A 24,621-nucleotide genomic window follows, 5' to 3' on the forward strand; every position below is an offset into this window, starting at 1 on the left:
AGTGGTCGGGAGAACAAACAGCAAATGCTAAAGTTCAGTGAAAAGGGACATGTGGAGCTCATCATTTCACAGCAACTCGTCAATATACAGCAGTATTATATGTTTGGGCGTGTGTTTAGAAAGATGCTGTATTGGGGAAGCAGGCATATTTCAAGCTGGCGTTTTACCAAACTCTGTGGTTACAGAGTTTGAGTAGCATCTGCTGGCGCTAACTGGGGCTTGAACCAGTGGTGTTTCTTGTGGTCATTGAATTAATATAACTTAATATACCAAAGAGCTGAGAAACATTTCTTCTGTATTTGAGGCTGTGCTTTTGATGTGGTTTATTGGTGAGCTTTCCTGAATTCTGATGCAAATAAAGACACGAGACAGTTTGGTTTATCTAAGCCCACAGTAATGGGCTGAGTGATGACAATAAAGAACACTTTTTAAATGATTTGGGCAACAGAACCTGTTGCACCCTTTTTGTCCTCCTTCCCCATCCCTTCACTCAAACCAAATATTTTATCTTCTATAAATATGTTGTTAATACTCTCTAGTTAGAGTAACGTATTGGAAGTATTCAGTCAATGAGCAACCACTCCCTTTTCTGCTGATAACCCTTTTCAATTTTTGGATGCCCACTTTTTTTCATAATTTTTTCTTGATAGTTTTTTACTTCACTTAAATGATAATTTTCTCACCGCATATTTCAAGTTCCAGGATACTATGCAAATTAGCAGGACAGTCTACTTCATTTTCTAATGCTTTGCATCATACATACTGACAACTTTCTCAAAGTGGTGGGAAGATGTTACCATTCGGGTTGTGCCAGTGTACCAAGACTACGGAAACCACAGATGGGCAAGATAGTCACTTTTGAATAAATTACCTGTAAAACTATGTTTGAATACGGTTTCCCTCAGCTCCGGGCTATTGCCATACTTGAGTGTGTCCAATGTGATTTGAAGGTATTTGCAAACCTGTCTGGTGCAGTGGCCTCAAAACGCTGGTGTAGGGGAGATCAGATGAAGGGACTGTGGGATCCTCCAATTTAAGTGCAGATGAGAGCCTGAGCAGAAAGCATTAAATGCTCCTGCTAAGAGTGGACTCTTTTTCACTAACCCACGCAGTTACTGCTGTTAGAAGCATGCCACTTTTGTTTCGCTGTTTGCATTTAATAGTACACAGCTGCATTTTGTTGGCTGCTACAGAGTGAGTACATGTATTTTTCTTGGTATTTGCCCTGAATTCTTTCAACACTAGAGGACTTGTTCATGATCACGCTGCACAAGCCCACACAGTGTTTTCTGGAATTGTATTTAAAGAATAACTGTTCTTTCTTGTTCTTGCTCCAGAGATTAATGAAAGTATTAAACAAGTGGGTTGGACATAATCTTTAAGCATAATAGTTTGACCTAATTAATTGAATTCAGGCTTTGCAATGAAAAATGTGATCACATACTCTGAGAGCACTCTTATTTGAAATGCCTTGCTTTTGGAAGGAAGGTCAGAAGAGAGATAGCATTCCTGGGTGAATCACTGTACTTCTGCAAATGTTGTTTTCCTGGATGTAAAACAGGAAAAATGGGAGTGATGTTCCTTAACTGCTTTGAAAGAGCTAGATGGTTTATTTTAACTGTGATGATTGAAGAGAGACAAGATAGGGAGAAGGGACACCTTATGGAAGTATTAGGTATTATATGTCAGGTCTTAATGAAATATATGAAAAATTATTATTATATGCAAAAAATACAATTATTATATAAAAATTGTCATGGAGATTATTACATTCCATTGGGTACTTTCTTTTCCACTGTACTCTGGATATTTTAACATTTGCTGGCTTTTAATCCCATTCTACCTTTTGCGGTCTTAGATGAATTAGATCCATTTTCTCTGTATATCTTGCTTTTTGTAAAAAGTTGTATTGTCTTGAAGAAGCTTAATTGGCTTTACAAGATATCTTTGAAAAGGAAATGTGCTAAAAAATATGCAAAATGTCTTTGTTAAAAAGAAACTTTCACAGTTTTACATTGACTTAGAAAACATAAAGATACAAAACAGTATCTGCCAAGAATTTTTCTGACATGATATGGGACATAGATAGAATAAGGTATTTCTGCTCCCCTATTAGTAAACTTGCTTAAAATATTTTAAGTATGGAATCCAGATTTGCTTGCCAAACAGTTGACCTTGCCTGTTGTTCAATCTAACTTACAAATGTGTTAGTATTTCACATCTATTCTGCAAGCATAATTAGTTCTTCAAAAAGAAGTAAACAAAGAAAAAGGTAGATGTCCAGCTACCCGTTTCTCTGTTCAGCAGGAAAGTGTCTTTTTTCTTCTGCCTCAGTGGGATCTGCTGTACCATGTACTGATTCAATGATCTGACTGGGTGCTCAGTATTCATTTTTTTAACTTAATAACAGAGGGTATAAAAATAACTGTTAAAACCATCTGTACCTGAGCAGATTGTCATTTATGCAACAATTTGGAGTTTATTTGTATGTAATAATAAGCTGTTTAAGTGCTGCTTTTGGGTTTGTGGGGTTTTAGAAGAGATGGGAATGGACTGTAAGCAGGTAGCCTAAGGCTTTGAGTCTTGGCCGTTTGATTTCATTATTAACTCTGCAAAGGGCAAAGTCTAGCTCATCTGTCCTTCCCCTGATTTTATCGCAGTCCCAAACAATGAAGTAGCATAAATAAGCAAATGTCTGGGCACTTTATGAACACCATAACATTTTGAGATGTTTTTTTCGTAATTTTTCACTACTAACATAAATGGAATGATAAGAAAAAACAGTTTTCAGTCTCTGAAAATTGCAAATCAGAGGTTGGATTGCATGAGCTCAAAAATTGCAAGTAACATCTTGCAAATGCTAATTAAAGTATCTCCTTAGTTTCCTCTATATTTATAGTTACAGAAAGGTGAATATCCTTCTTGGCTTCCTGGCCTACTGGGTGGAGTAGCACCACTGGCCACTTCTTGTCGTTAACACCAGCTCCAGGGCTGCCAAGTGCCCCGTTCCCAGCTGCACTGGCATCTCTCCATCCTGGACCAGTACCTCTGCTCTCACGTGGCACTTCCTCAGGAACCCCATGTGGTCCCCGGGTTAGCTGCGTGCTTGGGGCAGCTTTGGTCTGGCCCCATGTATGTTCCACCTGCCAGTGCCTCCACGTTCTACACGTTTCTGCAGGCTGTTACCGTCAATGACTGGTTTCATATGAAATGAAATCATACATCTGTTCTTACTGAGCACTTGCAGATTCATAACACTTTGCAGGGCTAAGTCAAAAAATGAGTGGAAGTAGTAGATGGTCCTGGGGACTAGAAGCGCTTACAGTCTCCTCTAAAGACAGTGACCAAGAAATGAAAGAAGATTCCTAAACTGTTCCTCAGGTGATACTGGTTGCATCAGCGTCTCCTTTATTACTTTCAGCATGAATTCAGTAATTCTCTGCTAGAAAAGACTAGTTTATTCACTAGATCAGTTAAGGCTGATTTGCAAATCAAACTGCATCAGAGAGTGTGCATTTCCTGTGCCACAAGAAGTGCATTCAAGAGGCCCTGAGAAAAGGGAATTTCAAAAGTAGCCTTTCTCAAAGGTACTTGCACCAGTCAACTCTGTGATGGCACTTGTTATTTTGAAAATTACTCCCGTCCTCCAGAAGAGCATGTATTTTCTAACAGCCTGGTCTTCAAGAATATAGCCATTGCTTCACCACAGATTCTGGTTCAGAACTCCATTAGCTTAACCTAAACTGTTCCCAAAGGCTCCTGTTAGTCTTGTAAGAGGAGTAACGCCCATGTAAAACATGCTTTTCTGTAACTATTCCTGGTATTCATAAATAATGGACAAAGCCTTTGCCTCCATGACAGTGCCAGCTTGAGCTGTAATTCAGGTTTTGCTCTTGCCTTCAACTACTTACCCAACACACGCAAGTCACTGATCCAGATTAAATAGTGCTTTAGATTTAAGGTTTTGTGGCCTGTCAGAAGCTTGTCCGTGTGGCCTGCTTTACATCGTAAAGCAGCAGGGATTTGGGTGCAGACCAGTACTGGGTGCATGTGCATGATCATTTCCATTTGGATTAGGGTTATATTGTTGAAACTGTAGTTTGATTCATACTTCAGAGTATTCTTGGAGCCTGTGAATAGCAGACCTTCGGGGTGAAACTAAAGGTGTTTCAGGACATTGGCTAATACATTCAAAGAGCTAATGAGTACTCACTCCAGAGGATCAGACTAATGTAGGTTAGTCCAAAGGCAATCCTCCTGAAGAGTGTGCAGGTGGATGTCAGGTCCTCAGCACCGACCCTTTCGCTGTACAGATGCACTGTTATTGTGACATGCTGCTTGGTAATGTAACTACAACCTTTAGTACACTGCCTGGGCTGTTAATCTACTTGCAATCATTTTGTGTGCTTGAATGCTGTTGGCTGTTTTTTAGTTTCTGCGTGTAACTGCTCTCACTTGAAATCACCAGCTTGAACAAAATAACTCCAGCTAATGGTGGAGAAGGATAACATCAGTTTACCTTTTTTCTTGCATGAAATAAATGTGTAGAATCTTCCCTCAAGCTTTTCCTGACTTCTTGAGTTGTTAAATCACTTACTTCCATATTTGCTTTTTTGTAACATGCCTGCTTTAATCAATGCAGTGGGACTTTCTGACAGCACTGGGACGTATTTCACGTTCACATCAGAGAGCAAAGCCCAGCAGGATAACATCATTTTTTGCTTTTTTTTAAGCATAAGACATTTGGTTTTGTAAACAGATTGGATGTTCTGATTTGAAATTATGAGTGGTTAGACGGCATCCTATCTTTAATTAGGTTGCACAGACTGAGTCATTTTGCAAGCTAGACATTTTAATTTACAATCTACTGCACTGCAGCACTCTTCAAGGCCTTCTGCTATGTAATAAGGTATTCAACTTGCAGTATAGGCTTTAAAATACTGGAGTACTCTCTGTGACTTCACTTGTTTATTTTATATTTTCAATTTTAGTTGCAAATCAAACATGCAGTTACAGAAGCTGAAATTCAGAAGCTGAAGACAAAGGTAAGAATCAATATATGGTTAATACATGCTGGTTTTTTCCTCTCGTGCAAAATCAGATCTAAAGACATGTATCTTTATGTGGGTGGAGAAGTCAACATCCTTATTAAAGGCTGATTAAGAATCACAGTGGCTCAGCTAAATCTTGTCTTGGTGTGTGTTCTCTAGTCAAAGTTTCAAGTAAAATCTTAAGTGCTGCTATTAAGAGAAACTGCCAACTTGTGTAGCTTCAATTAAACTTACATTTTAAGGGGTATCGTAATGATTAAATGGCAGATTTCTAGTTTTACAATTCTAATGCATTTTCTCATGTATTTAAATTATATTTTAAAATTATATTGAATAATCAAGTCTAAGTTCATAGCTTTTTAAAAAAATTTACCAGTGCTGTTAAAGTATCCTGTTTATGCTAGTTTCCTTTTTTGACAATTTTAAACCCCCTGTAATTTATTCAAAGGTATTTACTAGAAATTGCTTTTTATATACAGAAGAAAAAGTGCTGTTTCATGTTGTTGCAGTTCTCTTTAAAACATAGTCTACAAAGAAAAAAGCATACCAATTTAAGAGAAAACAGTACCTCACAATCAGTAGCTAGTTACTAGATTGCATTTGCTGTAGCAGTAGAAAGGAATTGTATTTTTTTGTACTAGGGTAACCTTTATGGGAAGTCAACTGATCATTCGGTTGTAGAGTAATGTTAGGTTTTATAATGACATCCTTCTACTAGAGTTTGACTACATTATAAAGGAAATAAAAAGAAGAGAAAGAGAAAATTGTACTTAAGAAAAGATTTTAAATTATTATTTCTTTCCAGCAACATTTGCATTCACCGTGTATTTTGCAGTGTCTATCAAATCTGTACAAATTATTGCTAAAACCAAATCCGAAGTGCAACTGTTTTCTGTAAGAGCAATTTCTGTTGTACTGTTTCAGTTCAGAAAGTCAGAAATCTTTTCTTCCTCTGCTTTCCAGTTCCAATCTAGCAATCAGAGCGACAGGGTCAATCCCTTGGGATTGTGCCAATCCCCATTGACTTGCTGGCAGTGATGCGTGGGTGTAAACATTCATCTGTGCAAATCCATTTGCAAGATCAGGGTTAATGTGCCTTTTTGTGTTGGACCTTTTTACCTAGTGTTTTCAATAGAGCCAAAGAAAATGTGGCTAGTTCAGGTGTATTACTAATAAAACTGCAAACAAGTTCTTTGTGTGTGTGTCATCCATGATGCTAGCGGAACTGCCTAGAGCAAATTAAAGTCTTGATAAGTAAGCAGGCATGTTAAGGCATTTTTTGTTTTCTGTAAATTCTGGTGGCTAAAATATACAAGCTGCTGAACAACCCTACCCTTATTCAGCACCAAACAAACCTGCAGCTAGCTTCTTCAGTTGGGAAGTGAGAAGCCTAACACAAAAAAAAATCTTAAGAAAAAAAACAGCAAAGGAGTTAACATAATAAACTTGGCAGTAAAATTCAGTCATCTTTGAGGTCATGTGGAAAAGGTCATGGGATTCACTGGTGCCAGATAGTGGAACTGCACTGGTCATAGAGTTAAGTGGTCCTGATGTGTTTGGCAGAATTAGCACCTGAAATCTTCCAACAGCGAGGACATATTTTCCGTTTCATATTAGCTCCTTACAACGCAGTAAGTGAGTTTAAAGAAAACAAGAGTAATATAACAGGTTCTTTTTGTCCTCATAGTAGTTATAGCTTCAGTATTGGATGCCGAACTCTGTGCTGGCTTAAATGAAAAATGATTCTAGGTTACAACCCAGTGTTAAATTTTGAATTATGGTCTAGCTCTTTTGTTTGGCTTTCTAGATTAAGCAAGATTATGATATGAAAACACACATTGTAAGAATTCAATAGAATTTCTAACGTGGGTAAAAAAAGCAGATAGTTAGATTAGATGCAATTGGCTTTTTTCCTGTTGTTTTCTAAATTGTTCTTAAATCAAATATAGAACCTGGAAATCTGATTCTCCCCCCCCCCCCCCCCCAAATAAGAAATTTCATCACTTTATGAAAGTGTATGAATGCTTTATAAAACCTGAGCCACGTGCATAGTGCTGACGGATTAACCCTGCACTTTGCCTGAATATTCCACTATTGACATTTTTAAAGTGTGTTAGTATAACCCAGAGAAGCGTAGAGGCTGCACTGAAACACATGGAAAAGGCTCTACTTTGTTTTATGAGGAAGTATAATGTATACATGGGCCTGGGTTTTTGTCCTGGAATGCTCTTTTCACTGCTAGCATATTACTGTTACAGTTACTAATTCACTGATTTTCACTATTCATGTTGCCTGAATCGATCCTAAACTGTTGGGCTGCACTTCGCAGCTTTTTACTGACTGCATCTACACTGTTTTGTTCAGCTGCAGGCTGCTGAGAATGAGAAGGTGAGGTGGGAATTGGAGAAGAACCAACTCCAGCAGAACATTGAGGAGAATAAAGAAAGGATGATGAAATTAGAGAGTTACTGGATTGAGGCACAAACCCTGTGTCACACAGTGAATGAGCACCTCAAGGAGACACAAAGCCAGTATCAGGCTCTGGAGAAGAAATATAACAAGGCAAAGAAATTAATCAAGGATTTTCAGCAAAAGTAAGCAGCTACACCAGGCTCAGCAAATGACTTAGTGGCCAGATAGGAAACACGTATGAGATACGGTTTACAATATGAAACCCTCTATTAAACTCCTGTAAAACCTCTGTAAAACTCCTGTAATGTAAACACTGTTTTTCAGATTTTTTCCCATGAAAAACATGGGCTCTTTATTATGGAAAAATGTTAGTAGTGTTCAAGTATTAGTTTAGTATTGCTGAAAAATAGTAATATAACTAAATAAAGACTTAGTCTGTAGTATTCCAGGTTGTCGTGTTTCAGAATTACTAGATAATGTGTTTGCAAACAACCAAGAGTAATGATAGTTAAGCATTTCATTATCAAGGTTTGCAGTAATTTGTATTAGTATTGTGTCAGCTGGATTCACTCCTGCTGTGTACTAATGTAACATCAAAAAGAAAATTGTTTTGTTACATTTTACATTTCATTTTTCTTCTTCTCGTAGATGCCAAGAATGTTTGAGCTGAGTTGAGCTAACTGATGGTTACCTGGCCCCCTCTGTTTCATGTGGTCCCCTCTCCCTGATGGCTAGCAAGAATAGTAACATCTTACATTTCCATAACAGCTTCCATTCCCCCAGATATTTTTTTTTTTTTTTGCAGCAGCAGCTTTTTCATTTTCTGCTGAAATATACTCATTTAAAGAAGAAAATTCAAAAACATACAGCATGTCAAGTGACAACTGGGATTGCAGAAATGAATATCCTGTCCCATTAAAAAGGGGGTTAGATAGTCAAAATGTCATTACCCATCTTGGAATTTTGTGATTGTTCCACAGCTAGCTGGCATCGTATGTGCTTTCTATCACAAATGTCTTAGATTTTCAAAGTAAAAAGAAATAGAGAAAATAGCTAGAGTGAGCTTGGATAGCCTTTTTGTTGTTATTCTGCTTTATGTTAGTTAAAGATCTAGTCAGTTGTTTTTAACTATCTCAGATTCCTAAAATCACCTAACAGATTTCCTTATAGCTTACTAGAAAACTAGATTTGGAAACTTACGGATGTCCTTTCTGTGAAGGAGTGCAGTCATACTCTAATAAAACAGAGATTTTGCTCCATTTCCTGTAACAGAACACAGGATTAACTAAGCTAACGTTTTTGTTGTAAATATGGATTATGAAAAAAAAAAAGTTGAACTGGATTGATTATAAGTTAGAACAACTGAGATACTATTCTTTCCCAGATAAATTCCTCTTACCATTTTTATATCTTCAGCTAGCATATTCACTTAGACTAAGTAATAGTTTAGGGTTTTGTCCTAATTGCAGTTTCACACTTTTTACTGGGTTAGTAATAAATGACTTGTCAAAGACAGATTTTTGTGATGCATAGCTTAAGATATATCAGAACATTTTATTTCCTGTTTGAAGCTTATTGCTTTGATGACAGCAAATACATCTTTTTTTTTTTTCCCTAAGAGAACTTGACTTCATCAAACGCCAGGAAGCTGAACGAAAGAAAATAGAAGATTTGGAGAAAGCACACCTTGCAGAAGTTCAAGGTTTACAAGCTCGTGTGAGTAGTATTTACTCTCATATTTGAAGAATGAGACAATTCTGTCTTATATGCTGGAAAAAAAAACTGCATCTCATAGATATGTGTGTGTGTTACGGGTAACACCGTATTGTATTTCTTTCAGATACGAGACTTGGAAGCAGAAGTTTTCAGACTAATGAAGCAAAATGGGAGCCAGGTTAACAATAACAACAACATTTTTGAAAGGCAGACATCTTTTGGAGAAGTTTCTAGAGGAGACCCACTGGAAAATCTAGATACTAAGCAAATGTCCTGCCTGGATGGCTTAAGTCAAGGTTTGTTTGAACCAAACCATAACTCCTATTAATATGTATGTAAATAGCATGGTTATCATTTAGGATTTAAAAGAAACAGTTAATAATGCAAGGATGTTGTTATTTTTCTGAAATTCAATATCTAATGGCAGCTGTATCAGAGTTATATCAAATAACGCTAATACAGAGTCCAGAGTCCCAGAATAGCTGTACAATGCATATTCTTAAAGAAAAGGAAGTGACTAAGTGCTAATAAAGCAAAGATCATTACTGATTTCTTAAAACCTCCAGTGGGATGCCATAATGTTTAGTTTTAATTTGATGCTTCTGGTACATTAATAAAGTAGGAGAAAATTGTGTTTTCTCCTGTGTTCCTAAATCTGTCATTAATTACCCAACCAATGAAGATCAAACAAGAAAAAAGTTACCAGAATGAAAAGAAATATGTTAAATCTACCATTTTGAATGGATCTCTACAGGTACTGATCTCACCTTGGTGCAGACATTGGAAGGAACCATGTAGGTTGCACTCACCATTTTTCAGGATGGAGCTTTTTGTGAATAAAATGCAGATTTTTCACTAGCACATTAATTACAAATTTTATTCAGCTATAACATGGCCTGATTTACAACATAAGGCTTGTAAGACACTGTTCTGGATTACCAAAGAGCCAAAACAATTTGTGGCAACACTGAGCTCTGGACAGAGATGCTGTCAGCAAGGTGGCTGTGACCTTTACTTGTTTTGCTTAGGAAAGATAGTTCCCACTTTTCAGGCTGTGCCAGTGAAAACATACAGATAACTTCCACAGCTTTGAAGTTCCGTAATTGTGAGTGGCTCCTCACTGTTGAAGTATATGCAGAATTAAAGCCAATTTTAGGTCCACAGCCTCGGAACAAAATTGTTTGGCACAGGAGCAGTACTTACTGTGTATTTAGTAACATCTGTGAAATCAGGTATTGGAGGTGATGAGATTCTGACAAGGGAGCACCAGAGTCTATTCCTTTATAGGTTTTAATTTTGAATAAACTATAATATTTATTTCTCTGGTGAAAAAAAATGCACTACATTACCAAATAATTTCTAGCAAGCACAGAGGTGTTTTATTAAAATTGGTATTTTAGCTGTTATTTCATGTGTGGACCTGAACAATATTGCTCTGCAAACAGATCAATGTGAACTATGCTTTTAACAAACTATGTGTATAAAAAAGAGCTAGTCTTGCTGAAATGGTATCTAGATGTTATGAACACCTTGTGGAATTGGTTTCCACAAGTCTTCACAGAACTGTCTCTTTCTAGCGAGTGTTTGTTGTATTGAAATCTCTGAAGTTCAGAAGAGCACTCAGCATGACAGTAAAGGCTGTATTTCTGCCGTAGGGACTCAGTAAGTGTTACAGAGTATTTCATACTTGGCAACACTGTTAAGAGAAAACCTTCTAGTAGTTTGCATCAGGAGAGGAGAGTGTGGGTTTTTTACCCAACTCACAAAAAACGTGTTTTTACTTACTGCTGTAACAATGGCAACACACGTCCGTGGCCCAAGAGCTGAAATCCAGGAATTCCCACATGTAAAAAAAAAATCTTTGTAAAATTATTTCTAAGAATTTGAAATACTTTGGATAGCATTAAAACTCTCTGTGTCAGTACTGTCAAATAATATATTTCAATTTATCTATTTGTATGAAATTTTTCATTTTTCAAGAGCTGCCAATTTTCTTTGCAAAAATGTTCCCCTGGGGAAATGTTACCAGTGTTCAGGACTTCTGAGAGTTAGAATAGATGATCTGTGAATTCAAATGCCCAAGCTTAACCACCTGAATACAAACACAGATTATTTGCTAGGAAAACCAGGCAATCAGCAGTGATTTTCTGAAAGCAGAAGCATAGTTAGACCTTAGATTCCAGTCTGGATTTGTGTTTTTAACAAGAGAAAAGAAAAGCCCTTTTTTAAAATAAGAGGTCTCTAAACATACTGTAGCACTCTTTGACTCCCATATACCTTTTCCAGTAAATTTTGTATCAGAGTCTCTGAGGTCTGTATCAGATAGCAGTGTAGCAAAACTTGCTCTGCAAAGAGCCTATGTCTCCATATCACCCTTGGGTAAACCTTTTAAGAAAAGGACTTGCCATTGTCTAGTAATACTAGTCACTAATAATTAGTGTATTTGCTAATCAACTCATGGATGTTTGCAGAGGAGCTATAAAGGGCAGGGGAGACATCCATGATGTCTTCGGAGGGTGGGCAGAGTTCCTCCAGGTGCAGCATGTTGTGCACACTGTCTTTGTGATGTTCACATAAGCGCTCCAGTCTCTTTTCTGGCTTTTGTTTGGCAAGTAGAACACACGCTTCCTTATCAAGCCTCAGTGTTAAGTTTGTGGGGTCAGACTGCATGTGCACAGGCACAACCCATAATTTTTATTGTGAAGTTTGCAGACCTGTCTTCCCTCTAAAACTCAGGTTATGTAAAAATATGTGTTTTAATGAAAATGATACCAAGTATATTTTTTGCTTCAGTGTGGTCTGAGGTGTTTATTACATTCTTGCATGGTAGTAGATTTGGGAAGAAGTAATGGATGCAACTTGATGGTCACATAGATACGAGCATAGCTGTTCCTGCCACTGCAGGTGCTCCAGACGTGTTAGCATCATGCCAGACAGTATGACTCCTCAGGCTGGATCATAACCTCATACTGGGTTTGAGGGGCTGCCAGTAACATCAGTGGAAGTTAGAAAATCAAAGCTGTTGTGGCCCACAGAGTTCTTCCTTCGCTTTGCTGAGGAATATTAGAAGCCTGAGGATTATGTTTCTTTTACAAATACATGATTTATTCTGAGAGTCCAGAAAAACAGATAAAGTGCATTGTAGCTTTCTGGTTTAGTGGTCACGAGCCGTGTAGAGAATCGAGCTATTCACTGGAAGGCAGGCAGTGGTTTGAAATCTAAACAGCTCAGTGCCGGTGCCAACTTTGACAGTATTTGCTGGTCTCTGAGCAAATGCCTCTTCAAGCCACATTAATGGCTATATTTTCTGGGTGTCTTGGGATCTCCGGGAGTGCATCAGTTTAAAGAAGGAGATTTTGCAGTCTGTCAGCTTGTATAATGGAAAAACAGTGGGAGGACAGGCGAGCTCTTCCCCACTCTACAGTGGTACCGAAATAATTCACGTGGAAGCCCACTGGAGTCAAGTGGTTGAATGCCTGCTGAAAGAAAGTCTAATTACATTGTCTCCGAGAGCAAAATAAAACCTGTTGTGACTTTTACATGAGAGATTTATCAGGCTCCCCAGTGCGTTGGGAGGTTCCTAGAGAAACGCGTGGGGTGTGTGTTTGTGCCGAGGAGCAGCAAGGGCCAGCAGCTCTCCGAAGGAGAGGCAGCCGGGACCGAGGACGACAGCACATGTGGCTGGAGCAGAGACCGCCTGACAGAGCCCACTCCCACTGCACCCAAGTGTGTTGAACAGGGAAGGTCCAGTGATGGAACCCAGGGTCAGCTGGGATCCTGGGCAAGTTCGTAGTGGTGAGGCAGGCCTGAGAGCAAGCTGAGAAATCTGTCCCTGGGTTGTGGCTCAGGTCCAGACCCACATGGCCTGAGAAGAAATCCCAGCGTAAATGCAGCTTTGACATAGGATGGAACCCCCTGCCGATGCTGTAAGAGCTCGCTTTTTGCAGCAGGCTGAACTGTGGTAGGTACCTGCAGCGCGAGAGCAACAGTGGGTGTGAGCAGCCCAGCTGTGGGGTGCAGGGAGCAGTAAGCTCCAGGCCCAGGTAGTATTGCTTTAACGAGGCCAATATGAGCACTTCCGTGGTGATCCGTTTGCAGTGCTGTGTTGATAGTTTGCATAATTTCAGCAGTGAAAGGAATGGATGTATGGAAGTGTGCACACCTGAAAGAACAAATGTAAGCAGTTCAGGTGATGACAACGTGCAGTTATCCTATCGCGTACTTACGACAGAAACATAATTACAAGTCAGACAATGCTAATGATTCTGTAGTGTCATCTGAATCTGGAATTTAACTCTTACATAAGGAAGAAAAGCAAAACATGGTACTGGAAGTCTTTGCAGTGCTTTAAGACAGCATAAATGTGCAAAAATAAAAACAAGTTTGAATAAGTCTTACCCCTCAGTGTACCTACTGACATACTCACTCGCCTGTGGCTCTGATTTCAGAAGACAGTTTGAGCTAAACTAACAGATCATTACTGTTGAGATGGGAGACCCCACGCCATCCCTGCCTTTCTCCAGCCACCTGGTTCTACCTCTTCCATTGCCCTGTTCCAGCATTTACACACTTGTGTACACACACTGTTTCAATGAAAGAACAGAAAACTGACCAAGAGGGGAAGAGATTGAATGTCAGACTAAAATTGGATAGTTTCTGCTTTGTCAGTCATTTGAATCAGCAAGCTGCAGTCTGGATCCTGGGGGACTCAGAGCCCAGGGGTTTGTGACAGCAGGAGGAAGAGCCAGAGCTCTCCGTTTTGGAGTGGGGTAAGTCACCGAGTCAATTCCACTTGGTGAAATCACATTCTCTGAGACTGAAATTCAGGATGCCATGGAAAGCAATGAGAAGAATTTCAGCTTTGTTGAATTCAATCAGTTTCTTCATTGGATTCAGTGAAGCTAAGATGTCTCCGTTTATATTTGTTTAAAGCAAAAATGTCTGTAAGATCAGCTTCTAATTAATTAGTGTGTTATGAATGCAGTACTTAGACAAGTAAATCTAACAGATTCTGGTTTGATTTGTACTATGAGGGTTGCAAAAAAAATAAAAAAGTTACAACCATAGAGAATTTCCTCATCTGGTGTAATATGTGAAAACACCTTTTAAAATGTGTTTTGTCTTACTGCAGCTTTGTAAAATGTTAAATTTGCTGAAATACTCAGATTTCATTTGGCTGAATGATTGGTAGCCAAGAAAAGTGCAGTCATGTTAGGTCTATTTGTAGAGGCAAGGCATATGTGAAGTGTTTAGTATACTGGGCTCACAAAGCATTCAGGAATAGGGTGACTTTGAACCTAGGCAGATAAGATGGTTTCATTGTTTGATTTTTTTTAAGTGAATATTTCCCCACTTTTCATGTATCGCATTATGGTGTTTGGGCAGTAGATCAAAGGGGAAAGATCTGAAATTGCTTTGCCTTCAATACCAAAGAAATAGGTTTTCATAATTTTTCCAGCAGAAGGTTATATGTACAAAGACAGCAGTGAATATGTGTGAGAGTGACAGTGTCCAGCTTTTTTCTGATGGTTATATAAAAACGCAGCAGTGAGGTTTGTTTTTTTTTCCATTTTGTTATTTTAAAGTACATATGGTAAAAGACAATATCTGCACAAACCCTAGACCTTCAGAAAATGCAGCAGTTTTGTAGAGTTAAGAAGTGGGAGAGTAGAGTACATCTCCTGGCTTTCACCCGGATCTTCTGGTTGGGTTTTGTTAGGGTAATTACTACTGCCTTACAGCACATCTCTCGGAGAGTTTTTGAGCTGTTAGATCAAGATAACAGAGCCTGTGTCCAGCTCTGCACAATGTAACATTTTTTCCAATCAGGGAGAGCCAGAGTCCCTTAGCTCTTGTGCAGACGATGGCCTTCCCATTCCTGCCTTGAACAGCTGTGATTCAGGGCGCCTTTCACGGACCTTCTGCGTAGATTAATTTCATTTTATTTTCACTGTCATGATAAACTTTGTGCAACATCTCTGACAGCTGCTTGCAGTGAAAATTTATTTCAGCAGTCACGGGTTCTTCCTGCAAAGCTGTGACACTGCCTTGCTAATGATTTGCCATAATGTGTTGCTGTTGGAAAGCTGAAACCAGACAACTGCAGTAGACGGTGACCATCGCAGTAATGACTGTGTGCTCCAGACTCCCGCCTGGGGAAGGGGGCTTGGGGAGTGGCTTCTGATGTGCTCCAAGCAGAAGTGAGGCAGGGCTGTGTTTCTGTTAGGCCAGTCATACCTATCTGTTCGTATGAGGGACCGAGACTGGTGCTGACAGGGATGTCTTACTTCAGTTTACCAGAGATTATGTAAATGTTAAAGAGTTTGAAGGAATAAAAGAGAGAAGAGTCCGTAAGAGGAGGCAGTGGTTCTGAGGGCAGCACAGCAAGGGAGGAAGTAACAGATGAGACTGCCAGGTGCTAATAAGAAGGTGCTTTTAATTGCAGAAGTATTGGGGTGAACAAGTGGGGCACCTTATTTGAATTGTCACATAGAACTTTGAACAACAGATGACCTTAGGATCCAGAGGAGGATTGGGATTCCTCTCTGCTGTACCCTCCTGAGACAGGGTGATAGAGTAAGCAACCTGGTTCACTGTAGGTCCAAAGGAATGAGTTTAACGCTTGGTTCATAATCCCATAAAAGGCTGCCTATAAAGCAACCCAGTCACCTACTGACTGCAGATATTTTGCACATATTGTACAAGGTTATTTGGGGGGTTGTTCAGTACAGGAGAAAACAAGTCATGTTCTTTAAATGTGTAAGCCATTCTGATTATGATGAAATGTAGAGCAGCCTGAGGACTGTTCTAGATATTTCCTCTGTAATTTGATAAGCAGCCTGCAAAACTGGTGGAGTTATAAGAGAAATGCTTAGTGGGGCAGCTGTGGGGAAAAATGGCAGTCCAGTCCCTCCTCCTCAAGTTGTTTAAAAGGCTGGGTTTGGAGATAAATGAATTGGTCCCCTGGGTCTAAATTGGCATATTCATCCAGACACTAGGAACTGTCTGTCAAACAGCAGTGAGATGAGGATTCCTTTGCTTTACACCTTGGTGGAGGAGAAGCCATTGCAGGCCAAGCACATGCAAGTCCATCTGAGGGTGTCCAAGTGGACCTGCTTTCTGGGCTAGTACAGCTGGTTTTGTGTGATCCTTAACGTAACAGTGGGAATAATTTGTTGAATTTTTAAATATTTGCAGTCGATTCTTTGCTATGTACCTACTGGATCTGTATAGATAAATTTGTTAATGGTTTATGCAAATAACCTTTTTTTTTTTTTTTTGCATTCATACTTTAATAGTTATGAAGATACAGGTACAGGTAAAATATGCAAAGTACATGTACTCACAATTGCAGCTCTTGTCTTACAAAAAAGTAATGAAAGATTCTTCTGTTAAATAGTTTCAAATCATGCTTCCATACAGATTTCAGTGAAGCAGTGCCAGAAACTGAGAGACTGGACTCCAAAGCTCTGAAGACTCGAGCTCAGCTTTCAGTGAAGAACAAGCGGCAGAGGCCTTCTAGAACAAGGCTGTATGATAGCATCAGCTCAACTGATGGAGAGGACAGCCTTGAACGAAAGGTGAGAAGGACTCTACCCTCTCTTTCAGGCTTCCTGTGGAGTGCTAGGTTGCCCCTCTAAGTCATTTCATCCTCTGTCTTCGTCCTTTCATTGTAGCACAGGCAGTATTTATTCCTGTGTGGGCAGTATGCTATGAATGTCCTTGAGTGATGTGCAAGTCTGGTCTCCTCCGAGTCAGCACACTTCTTGGTTTTGTTGCGGATTTTTTTTTAACAGGCATCCTTGGCTTTCTGATTTATGTGTGCTTTATAATGCAGAGTGGGTCCTTTCATTTATGCAGGAGGTGAAAGGAACTTGAGTTGTGCATTTCTCTATTTGTTAATTTGTTAACACAATTGATACGATACTCACTCGTTGTTTTGTCCTATTCTGACTTCCATCTGAAAGCAAATACCAATAAACAGCACCCTGTGTGGTATCAAAAGGTAATGGCATGAATTGCTAAAGCGTTTCAGACAAATAGAAGGCTAAATAAAAAATAAAAGAATTGCATGTTCAAAGTAAACCTTGCTCTGATTGGTTACTAAATGGTATAACCTGCTTTATAATCTCTTATACCAACAGCCGTCAAACAGTTACAGTAGTCCCATGCACATTTCAAAATCACCACTGCCCTTATGCATGAGAGCATCCTCACCAGCATCAGATTCTGGTGCTTCCTCCCTCTCCCCCGTGGCTAGCAGTGCAGCAATCTCACTTGACAACCTAACTGAAAACCAAGAAGAAGGACAGCACCACAAAGGAGGTGTCCTTTCCCCGCATGCTCGGGGAGACACTCCACTTTCCTCTCCTTCAAAATCTGGGCACAGCTCTGAAGCATCTCCTTTGCATCACCCAGCTGGCAGGAATATTTTACAGGATAAAGGTATTACTATTTTTTACAATAAATTGATGCATCATTTTGCTCACATCTACTTTATGAACTTCTGTCTGTAGTAGGGCCTTATCAACTAGAAGGCAATCATCTCGTAACTTCTTTTGTCTACATGGAAGTAAAAAAATGACAAATGATCCTGTATGGTAATATAAGAAAAGGACAAAGTTTAAAATGAGATTGGGAACTGCTTCCTTTTTTTTCTTTCTTTCTTAGAACTCACTGAAAAAGCTATTGGGAAGTTGCCTTTAAGAAAATCTTGTGTTTCGTTTTTAAAAAACAAAATTATTGGACTTTGGGACATTTCTCTATTAGAAACATGCTTACCACAGTGTACTTAGTTGAATTACATGATTTTGGCACTGCTAGATGATATTTTTGGAGGGTGGGGAAAGGAGTGTAAAGCAAGAATAACAGATTGTAGCTTTTAATTGCTGAGAGGTGGCATAGTCTAGATTAAACAGAAAAAAGAAATCAAGTAATTTGTTGGGGAGGTTGGCCACATTGTTATTTATTTAATTTAGATTCTTTACATGTAAGCTGGATAAAACATGAAGCAATGATACCTACCTCAGGTATATGTCTCATATACAAGTTTATTAAATGCATCAACAATATGATATGCCACAGAATACTGAACCCTCCTTTTCAGATGCCTTATGAAGTCAAAATTAGCATTTTACACAACTTCAGCATTCTTAGCTATGCACCTTGCGTTCTCTAACTGTCATATAGGCTAAAATACATGATCAACATTCTAAGTGATTAGGTCTGGGTAGGTTCGTAACAGACTTTTGCTTACTTAACGGAAAAGAACAACTTGTTGAGGGTTTTTGTTTGTGTGTCTGATAAGATTTGCCACTGATTTGCAACATATATTTTCTTCATCTTCATACTGGGCTTTCACAGAGATTCTTAAAAGACAGATTAATGAAGTTTTGTTGAATTTAGGATAGGTTAATATATGCTAACATTTTTACATGGGTTCTGAAATCGCTAGTCTAACTGCATAGTCTGTAATTGTATAACTGTTAAAGAATCCAAGTTAAATGAAGTATTTGAGTTTTGCAAGTAAAAATAAGGGTGTGAACATAAGAATGTGACTTCCCAAACTCGTACTCCAGCTTGAGTGTATGATTGATTTATCAGTTAAGTTATAAATGCTGCATTTCCAACCGATGTAAGAAAAATATCTCAATAAAAATTTAGTGGCGACTAAATGCCTTGTAGCATAAGGAATAGAGTAGTGTATTCCACCCAGTGTCGCTCTTTCCAGTTTAGGCTTGAAAAATAGTCTCTGTCTGAGTATTGGTGTCATGCCTTCCCCAGCGTGACTGTTAAGTAAACCGCCAGTGCTTTTGTGCATATCCAGATTTCGATGAAAATTAACCAGAGCAATTTAGTTTCAAATGGAAAATTTGCATTTGATAAGGCCTACAAAAAGAAATATCCTAAAGTGATGTTTGGCAACAAACTTGTTGCCAAACATTGCTTTAGGATATTTCCTAAATCTCAAACTTTAATTCATTTTAATTTGGCTGTCAGACTCTTACAGGTCAGAGAATAAAAAGGGCTGTTGTATTTGTACTGTGTGTTCAGGTAGTGTTTTTTTAGGGATGGAAGGAGAGCACATCTGTGGACACGTGTGTGTCAATTAATCTCTCATTAGCAAAAGTCCATGTTAGCAAGCTCACACCTGTCTCTTTTCTTATGAGATCCTGCAGTGTTGTGGGAAGAGCTGAAGTGGCATGAGATCAGTTTCATTGCAAAATGACGAGTTTTGCTTGTTCGTCTTTTAAGTGCAACTTTTTCATGTATGTGTATGATTAATTTATTTTCTTCAGTTCTGCCTGTTTTGTGAAATAGCATCCTTTGACAAGGCAGCCAGGTTGATGCCTGCAGGCGCTGCTCAGCTGACGTGAGGCAGGCTGCAGCTGTTTTGTGACCTTGGGGAGGAACGTTACTGTTTTGTGACCTTGGGGAGGAACGTTAGGTCTAGTCTCCGTTCACATCTGTCAGCCACAGGTTACTTTCACCACCTCCTTGAGGCTGAAAGCAATGGATTGAACAGCTTTGTGTGATTTATTCTGAGGGACTGGCTCTCCCTCACTGAAAAGCTACAAGGAGTCGGGGAAGATGCATCCATCCAGGGCGGTCAGAGTCCCCCCCTGCTCATGCCGGGCACCTGCGGGCCTGGTCATGGCCTGCCATGTGCCAAGCACCGCGTACTTCCAGGGGTGCGAGGCCCTGTAGAGTCAGATCTACTCTGCTGCTGAAGCTGGGTTTGGGACCTGGCCCATCCATCTTCTCTGTGTATCCCATAGCCACCACCAGTGTTTTCCCCAGCCAGTGGTCATTATTCAGAGGGCCTGGACTGGGCCAAGCCGCGTGTGAGCGGGAGCATAGTGGTACAGGAGCCCGAACAGAAATCTGCCGTACCAGGTAGCTGCTGCATGTCCCTGCTGAGCTCTCCAGCTTACTACTTCTACTACAGCAGCTAAACCTCCAGCTACTAAATGCTTTCATTATTTGCCCACCACAAAAGCAGTGCACCTTATAGTTTCATTCACTAATTCAAAATTTTCTCAAAAAAGCCCACTGCCCCCTCGCCCCCAAGCCTCACTTGCCTGTGAGTAGCTAGCGTGAATATAAACATTACAACTTATTCTTGAAAGTGGCAGTTGTGACAGTGGTTAAATGAGAAATGTGCGTTAAAGGTCAGAGAGGAACCATGAGAGGAGACAGGAGAGGAGCGTGCTCGGTGTAGAGCTGATGCAAAGTGTGCATTGCCTGAAGTTCTCCTTGGCCTCCCTGGGGAACAGATTTCTCCTCAGGAGCCTTTGCCTTGCTTTCATCATTCTTCATATTACTTTTTGGGTTGTTTTTTTGGCAGTGAGGTTACTTGTCAGTTGTTCTTGAATGTTGTTTTTTTCACATATGGACTTGTGTTGGTAGAACTAGTAGGGCTTTTGTAGAGTGTGGGCATCACAAGGATTATTTTCCTGCTTTCCCCAGGATTTATGAACCAGTTGCACACTGAAATTTTTACTTGAATGAAAATTTGGCTAAATAATATCCACAAAGCAATGTGCAACGTTCATTACACATGGATGACTGTCCTGTGATAGTGCTGTGGTATTTTTGATTAATTTTGAGGGCTTAATTTGTGTCAGCTACAATAGGAGACATCCACAAACCCAGCAGTGCTTTCAGTTAAAAGTCATTGTACATCTGAGATCACACTGTGAAAGTCACCAGACTGCAAGTGACATGAATGACTGACCTTCATTTGCTTCCTTTAGAGTGTTTGGGGACACTCTTTTTGTTTAAGAATCACAGAAACTGTGCCTGAATTTTTCAGCTGCTGCATGTTTTATTTTAGCTTCCGTAAAGATTTCACAGGATGTTTTGCAGACTCAGATTCATTGTTTTGACTTTATAGGTGCTGCAGGCTGTTTCCTCTTTAGACTTTACCAGTGTTTGTAGGAGAGATCAAAAATTGGTAGAAGTCTCAGGGCAAATTTATTGACTAAGCTGCTTTTATTTCCTTTTTTTTTTTTTTAATTCAGAATGGTTGGATTTTAAGATGTTTATTTTAACATTTAAATGTTTATTTTAACAAAGATGTTCAAGATAAACAGGTAACTATTACCTAGGGTGTCCATCACAAAAGGTACCATTGGCTCCAAATTTCAAGGAAGTGTTTCAGGAGTCACTTTGGAAGTAAAGCATACATACCAAATGAATTCTGTAAAAGGAAACTTAAGCAGCTACTGCTGAGTTTAAAAATGGATCCACTGTGATGTTTATTTGTAAATCTTTTGTGTTGTTCAACTTACTACATATTCATTAGAACTCAACCAAAATTAACTTCTCATTTTCTTCAATTAAAATAAGATTTCCTGATGTATACTTTAAAATTCTGAATTTATTTATTTTTATTCCTGTTCACACCATGTTCTTAAAAATGAGAATTCACCTAATTAAGTCGTGTACTCACACATGTGTACATGTATGCATATCTAATTATGAAAAGATACACAAACTTTTCTGGATGGAAGGTGGCTATCAGTAGCAATTAAAAATAATAATGTACATTCTTCTGTGTACAAATGTGTCCTAGATGGTGCCACATGTGCTCAGGCAGCAAGAGCAACTAGCCCTACTATAGGGCATACAGAAAAACTAAAGCGAAAACTTGCAGATCTTGGGTAAGCATTTTGTTATTTAAAATACTTATTCTTTTAATTAAAAGGATTGCAAGTAAAATTTTGAAGATGTTTCCTGATGTTTTCTAATATTCTTGTAGGGCTCCCTTGAGAAGGAGTTCAAACAAGGGCAAGAAGAGGAAAGAAAAAGAAGCTGTTAGGGTCACCTATGGCAGTAGGTATGGGTAAAAGATTGAGGATGCAAGAAATGATATGCCAGAAACATTGGAGAAATCTAATTGTCCTAGCAGACAGGAACATTAACAGTCCCACTGACTTCATATATAAAAAGTGTTAAGCTTTGAGATAACCTTCTGAGTTTACACACCTAGATTTCTTAACTAATGAAGGACTAACACATAATCTAAAAGTACTTGGAGACTTATAATATCATGGTGTCACTGCTACTGTTGCATCCACTAATGGGATTTGCAGAAATAGTTTATCAGAGCTGGCCTACAAGACACACACGTAGTCAGTTAATAATACCCATGAACCAGAAATCTTGACACAATTCCACATCTTTTTTTGAAAAAGCTCCCAGAGCAAGCTGTTCACTGCAGCTTCACAGCACCCGTATCAGAAATGCTTTTGGAAGGGTTTGCTTCTGAAGATGTATATCATAAGTTGAATATAGATAGGAAAAATGCTGACTGTATTTGTCACATCATCAACTCTTAGGGAAGGAATTGTGAATTCTTTTTGATATCTGATGCGACCACATCACCAGCATCTGGACTTTGAATAATAAATGAATGTTCAAAATGGCAAGAAGCAATCTTCTCTGCAAAAGCTAGTGTAGATTTTTACTGAAGGTCTCACCTCTTATGCTGATGAGTCTGACAGGATCACAGCTGCAGAGGGTAATACCTGGTTCCAGGTGTGAAAGAGAAGTTAATGGCAAGAGTGCTCAGCAAACTTAGTATGTTCCAAAAGTCTAGAAAGGACATAGCAAGTCAAAAAATCTCTGCGTATAAAACAATGCAGAAGAAAACCTACATGATAAAAGACCTATGGGAAGAAAGCAAACTTTGAATGCTACTCAGAAAATCATTGTGGTGGAAAACGAGTGTGTAGCCATTTGTGGAGTTTTGCTGACAGTCTAGTATGTGGAGAGCCATTGACAAGTATAGTGTGTAGCTCCCTAAAATCAGAAAAGCAAAAGAAACCTTAGACTTCTGGCTTAATCCCTCAGGCACACTGTACTGAAGTGCAGTGTTCTGTCGCAGCATACATTTGCACATCAGTATCCTGCAGATAGCTGGCAGGATCTTCAGTGATCTTAGGCAGCAGTCGTCGCCTCTGCACTCATGTTGGAAAACCTGTTCGAGTTGGTTACGCTGCTATGTCTGCCTGTAGTGTGACCTGGAGTTAGTGATGCTCACTGCGGGATTACCCTAGTGACAGGGAGAGATTTGTTAAAGCAAATTCTCTGCACCTCTGTGCAGCTGTAAGGCAGCTCAGAGGAAATGTGACGATGTTTTCTCTACAGTCCAAAGCTGTATAAGCTCTTTGAAAGAAGGAAGGTGGTGATCAAAAGACAGTATCCTGTTATAATTATGTCCATTACAGCAACTGATGGATGTAGAATTAATCATGCTGTCAGATGGACATTGCATGATTTTGCCATTGCGAAAATACAGCACTCAGGATGTGCCAATGAAATCCTGAATGATTTCCTAAGACTACCACTAATGTTACATACATAAAAACCTCCTCATTTAAGTAAGAAGCGTATATTCCCCTGCCTGAAACTAGGTGATACAGGCAACATAATTTGGGTTTTCTTTCTACTTTCAAGCAAGATAAGAGGATGAAGGAGGAGTACAGGACTGATCAGATACATCTGCCTTTCTTTATGTAGCTAAAAGGAGGGAGGATTCTTCTGCTTCCAAGGTGGGGGCCCTTTGACAACCTCAGTTTCATCCATACAGAAAAGAGGCTTTACAATATACAAAGCTCTAGTGATTTTCTTAATAATGATTTGAAAGCTGTCCAGAAGATAGAAGTTGCGTAGGAGTGTCATGCTCTGAAACAGTAATATATATGTTGATATAAGTAGTATGAGAATATGGCATATGCATAAGTTCTTTGGGGCAGACACTTTGCATAGTTATTTTTAATTTACATACCGTGCTGTTGATGTATTTAGCCAATAATTCAGGCATTTTATTTTATAACTGTTACCTTTGCCTTGATCACATTATCCACTGCAATCTTTGTTACCACAAAGAGAGAAGCTGGTAGTATCACATGGGTGTTCATTTCATTTTTCTCTATTAGTATTTTTAATATTTAATAACTATAAAATCAAGATAATAATACTCTGTTGGCATTTGGCTGTTAAAACAAAGGTACCTTTCCATACATAGCTACAGACACACCTGATTCATTCTGCCTGTGCTCGAAATCCAAGCCAGACCTTCTCTGGGAACCACAGCCCGCTTGGGTCAGTGCTGAGTCTGGTCATGCTGAGATACCTCTGGGGCTCAGAAACGCACGAACACAACATGGGGCTTCTTGACTGGAGCTGGTTCACATCCAAACGGCAGGAGCACAGGCATTTTCAGCTGGCACCTGTGTCTGCTTGCTGTATGTATGCAGTCTAAGGGAGCTTGAGTTAGAAAAAGAATCAAAAGAACCCACTGTTTTCTTCTGCTGCTGAAAGACATTTCAGGCATACCCCTACCAGCTGCATGCCACTCAGTTCTTCAGTCACAGTTACAGGGGATGTCACTCTTTTTACAATTAACTGCCTCTGTAGCATTTTGGTTTCTCTT

At 39.2% G+C, this 24,621-nt stretch overlaps 1 protein-coding gene across 8 annotated transcripts in view; it reads left to right on the plus strand.

Annotated features, from left to right (window-relative positions):
• PPP1R9A (protein phosphatase 1 regulatory subunit 9A) overlaps nt 1-24,621 on the plus strand; it is a 155,771-nt gene that overhangs the window by 118,226 nt on the left and 12,924 nt on the right. For 6 of the 8 annotated variants that reach the window (XM_080383653.1, XM_080383652.1, XM_080383657.1 and 3 more), the window contains exons 8-15: nt 4,992-5,045; nt 7,416-7,645; nt 9,083-9,179; nt 9,304-9,475; nt 16,602-16,759; nt 17,324-17,624; nt 21,757-21,844; nt 21,943-22,020. In XM_080383653.1, the coding sequence (XP_080239779.1) occupies nt 4,992-5,045; nt 7,416-7,645; nt 9,083-9,179; nt 9,304-9,475; nt 16,602-16,759; nt 17,324-17,624; nt 21,757-21,844; nt 21,943-22,020 (1,178 nt within the window). The remainder of the gene's footprint in view (nt 1-4,991; nt 5,046-7,415; nt 7,646-9,082; nt 9,180-9,303; nt 9,476-16,601; nt 16,760-17,323; nt 17,625-21,756; nt 21,845-21,942; nt 22,021-24,621) is intronic. The other 2 variants (XM_080383658.1, XM_080383659.1) reach the window with 1 other exon arrangement.

The sequence above is a fragment of the Falco punctatus genome, assembly GCF_963210335.1.
Source record: "Falco punctatus genome assembly, chromosome: 4".
Taxonomy (NCBI): domain Eukaryota; kingdom Metazoa; phylum Chordata; class Aves; order Falconiformes; family Falconidae; genus Falco; species Falco punctatus.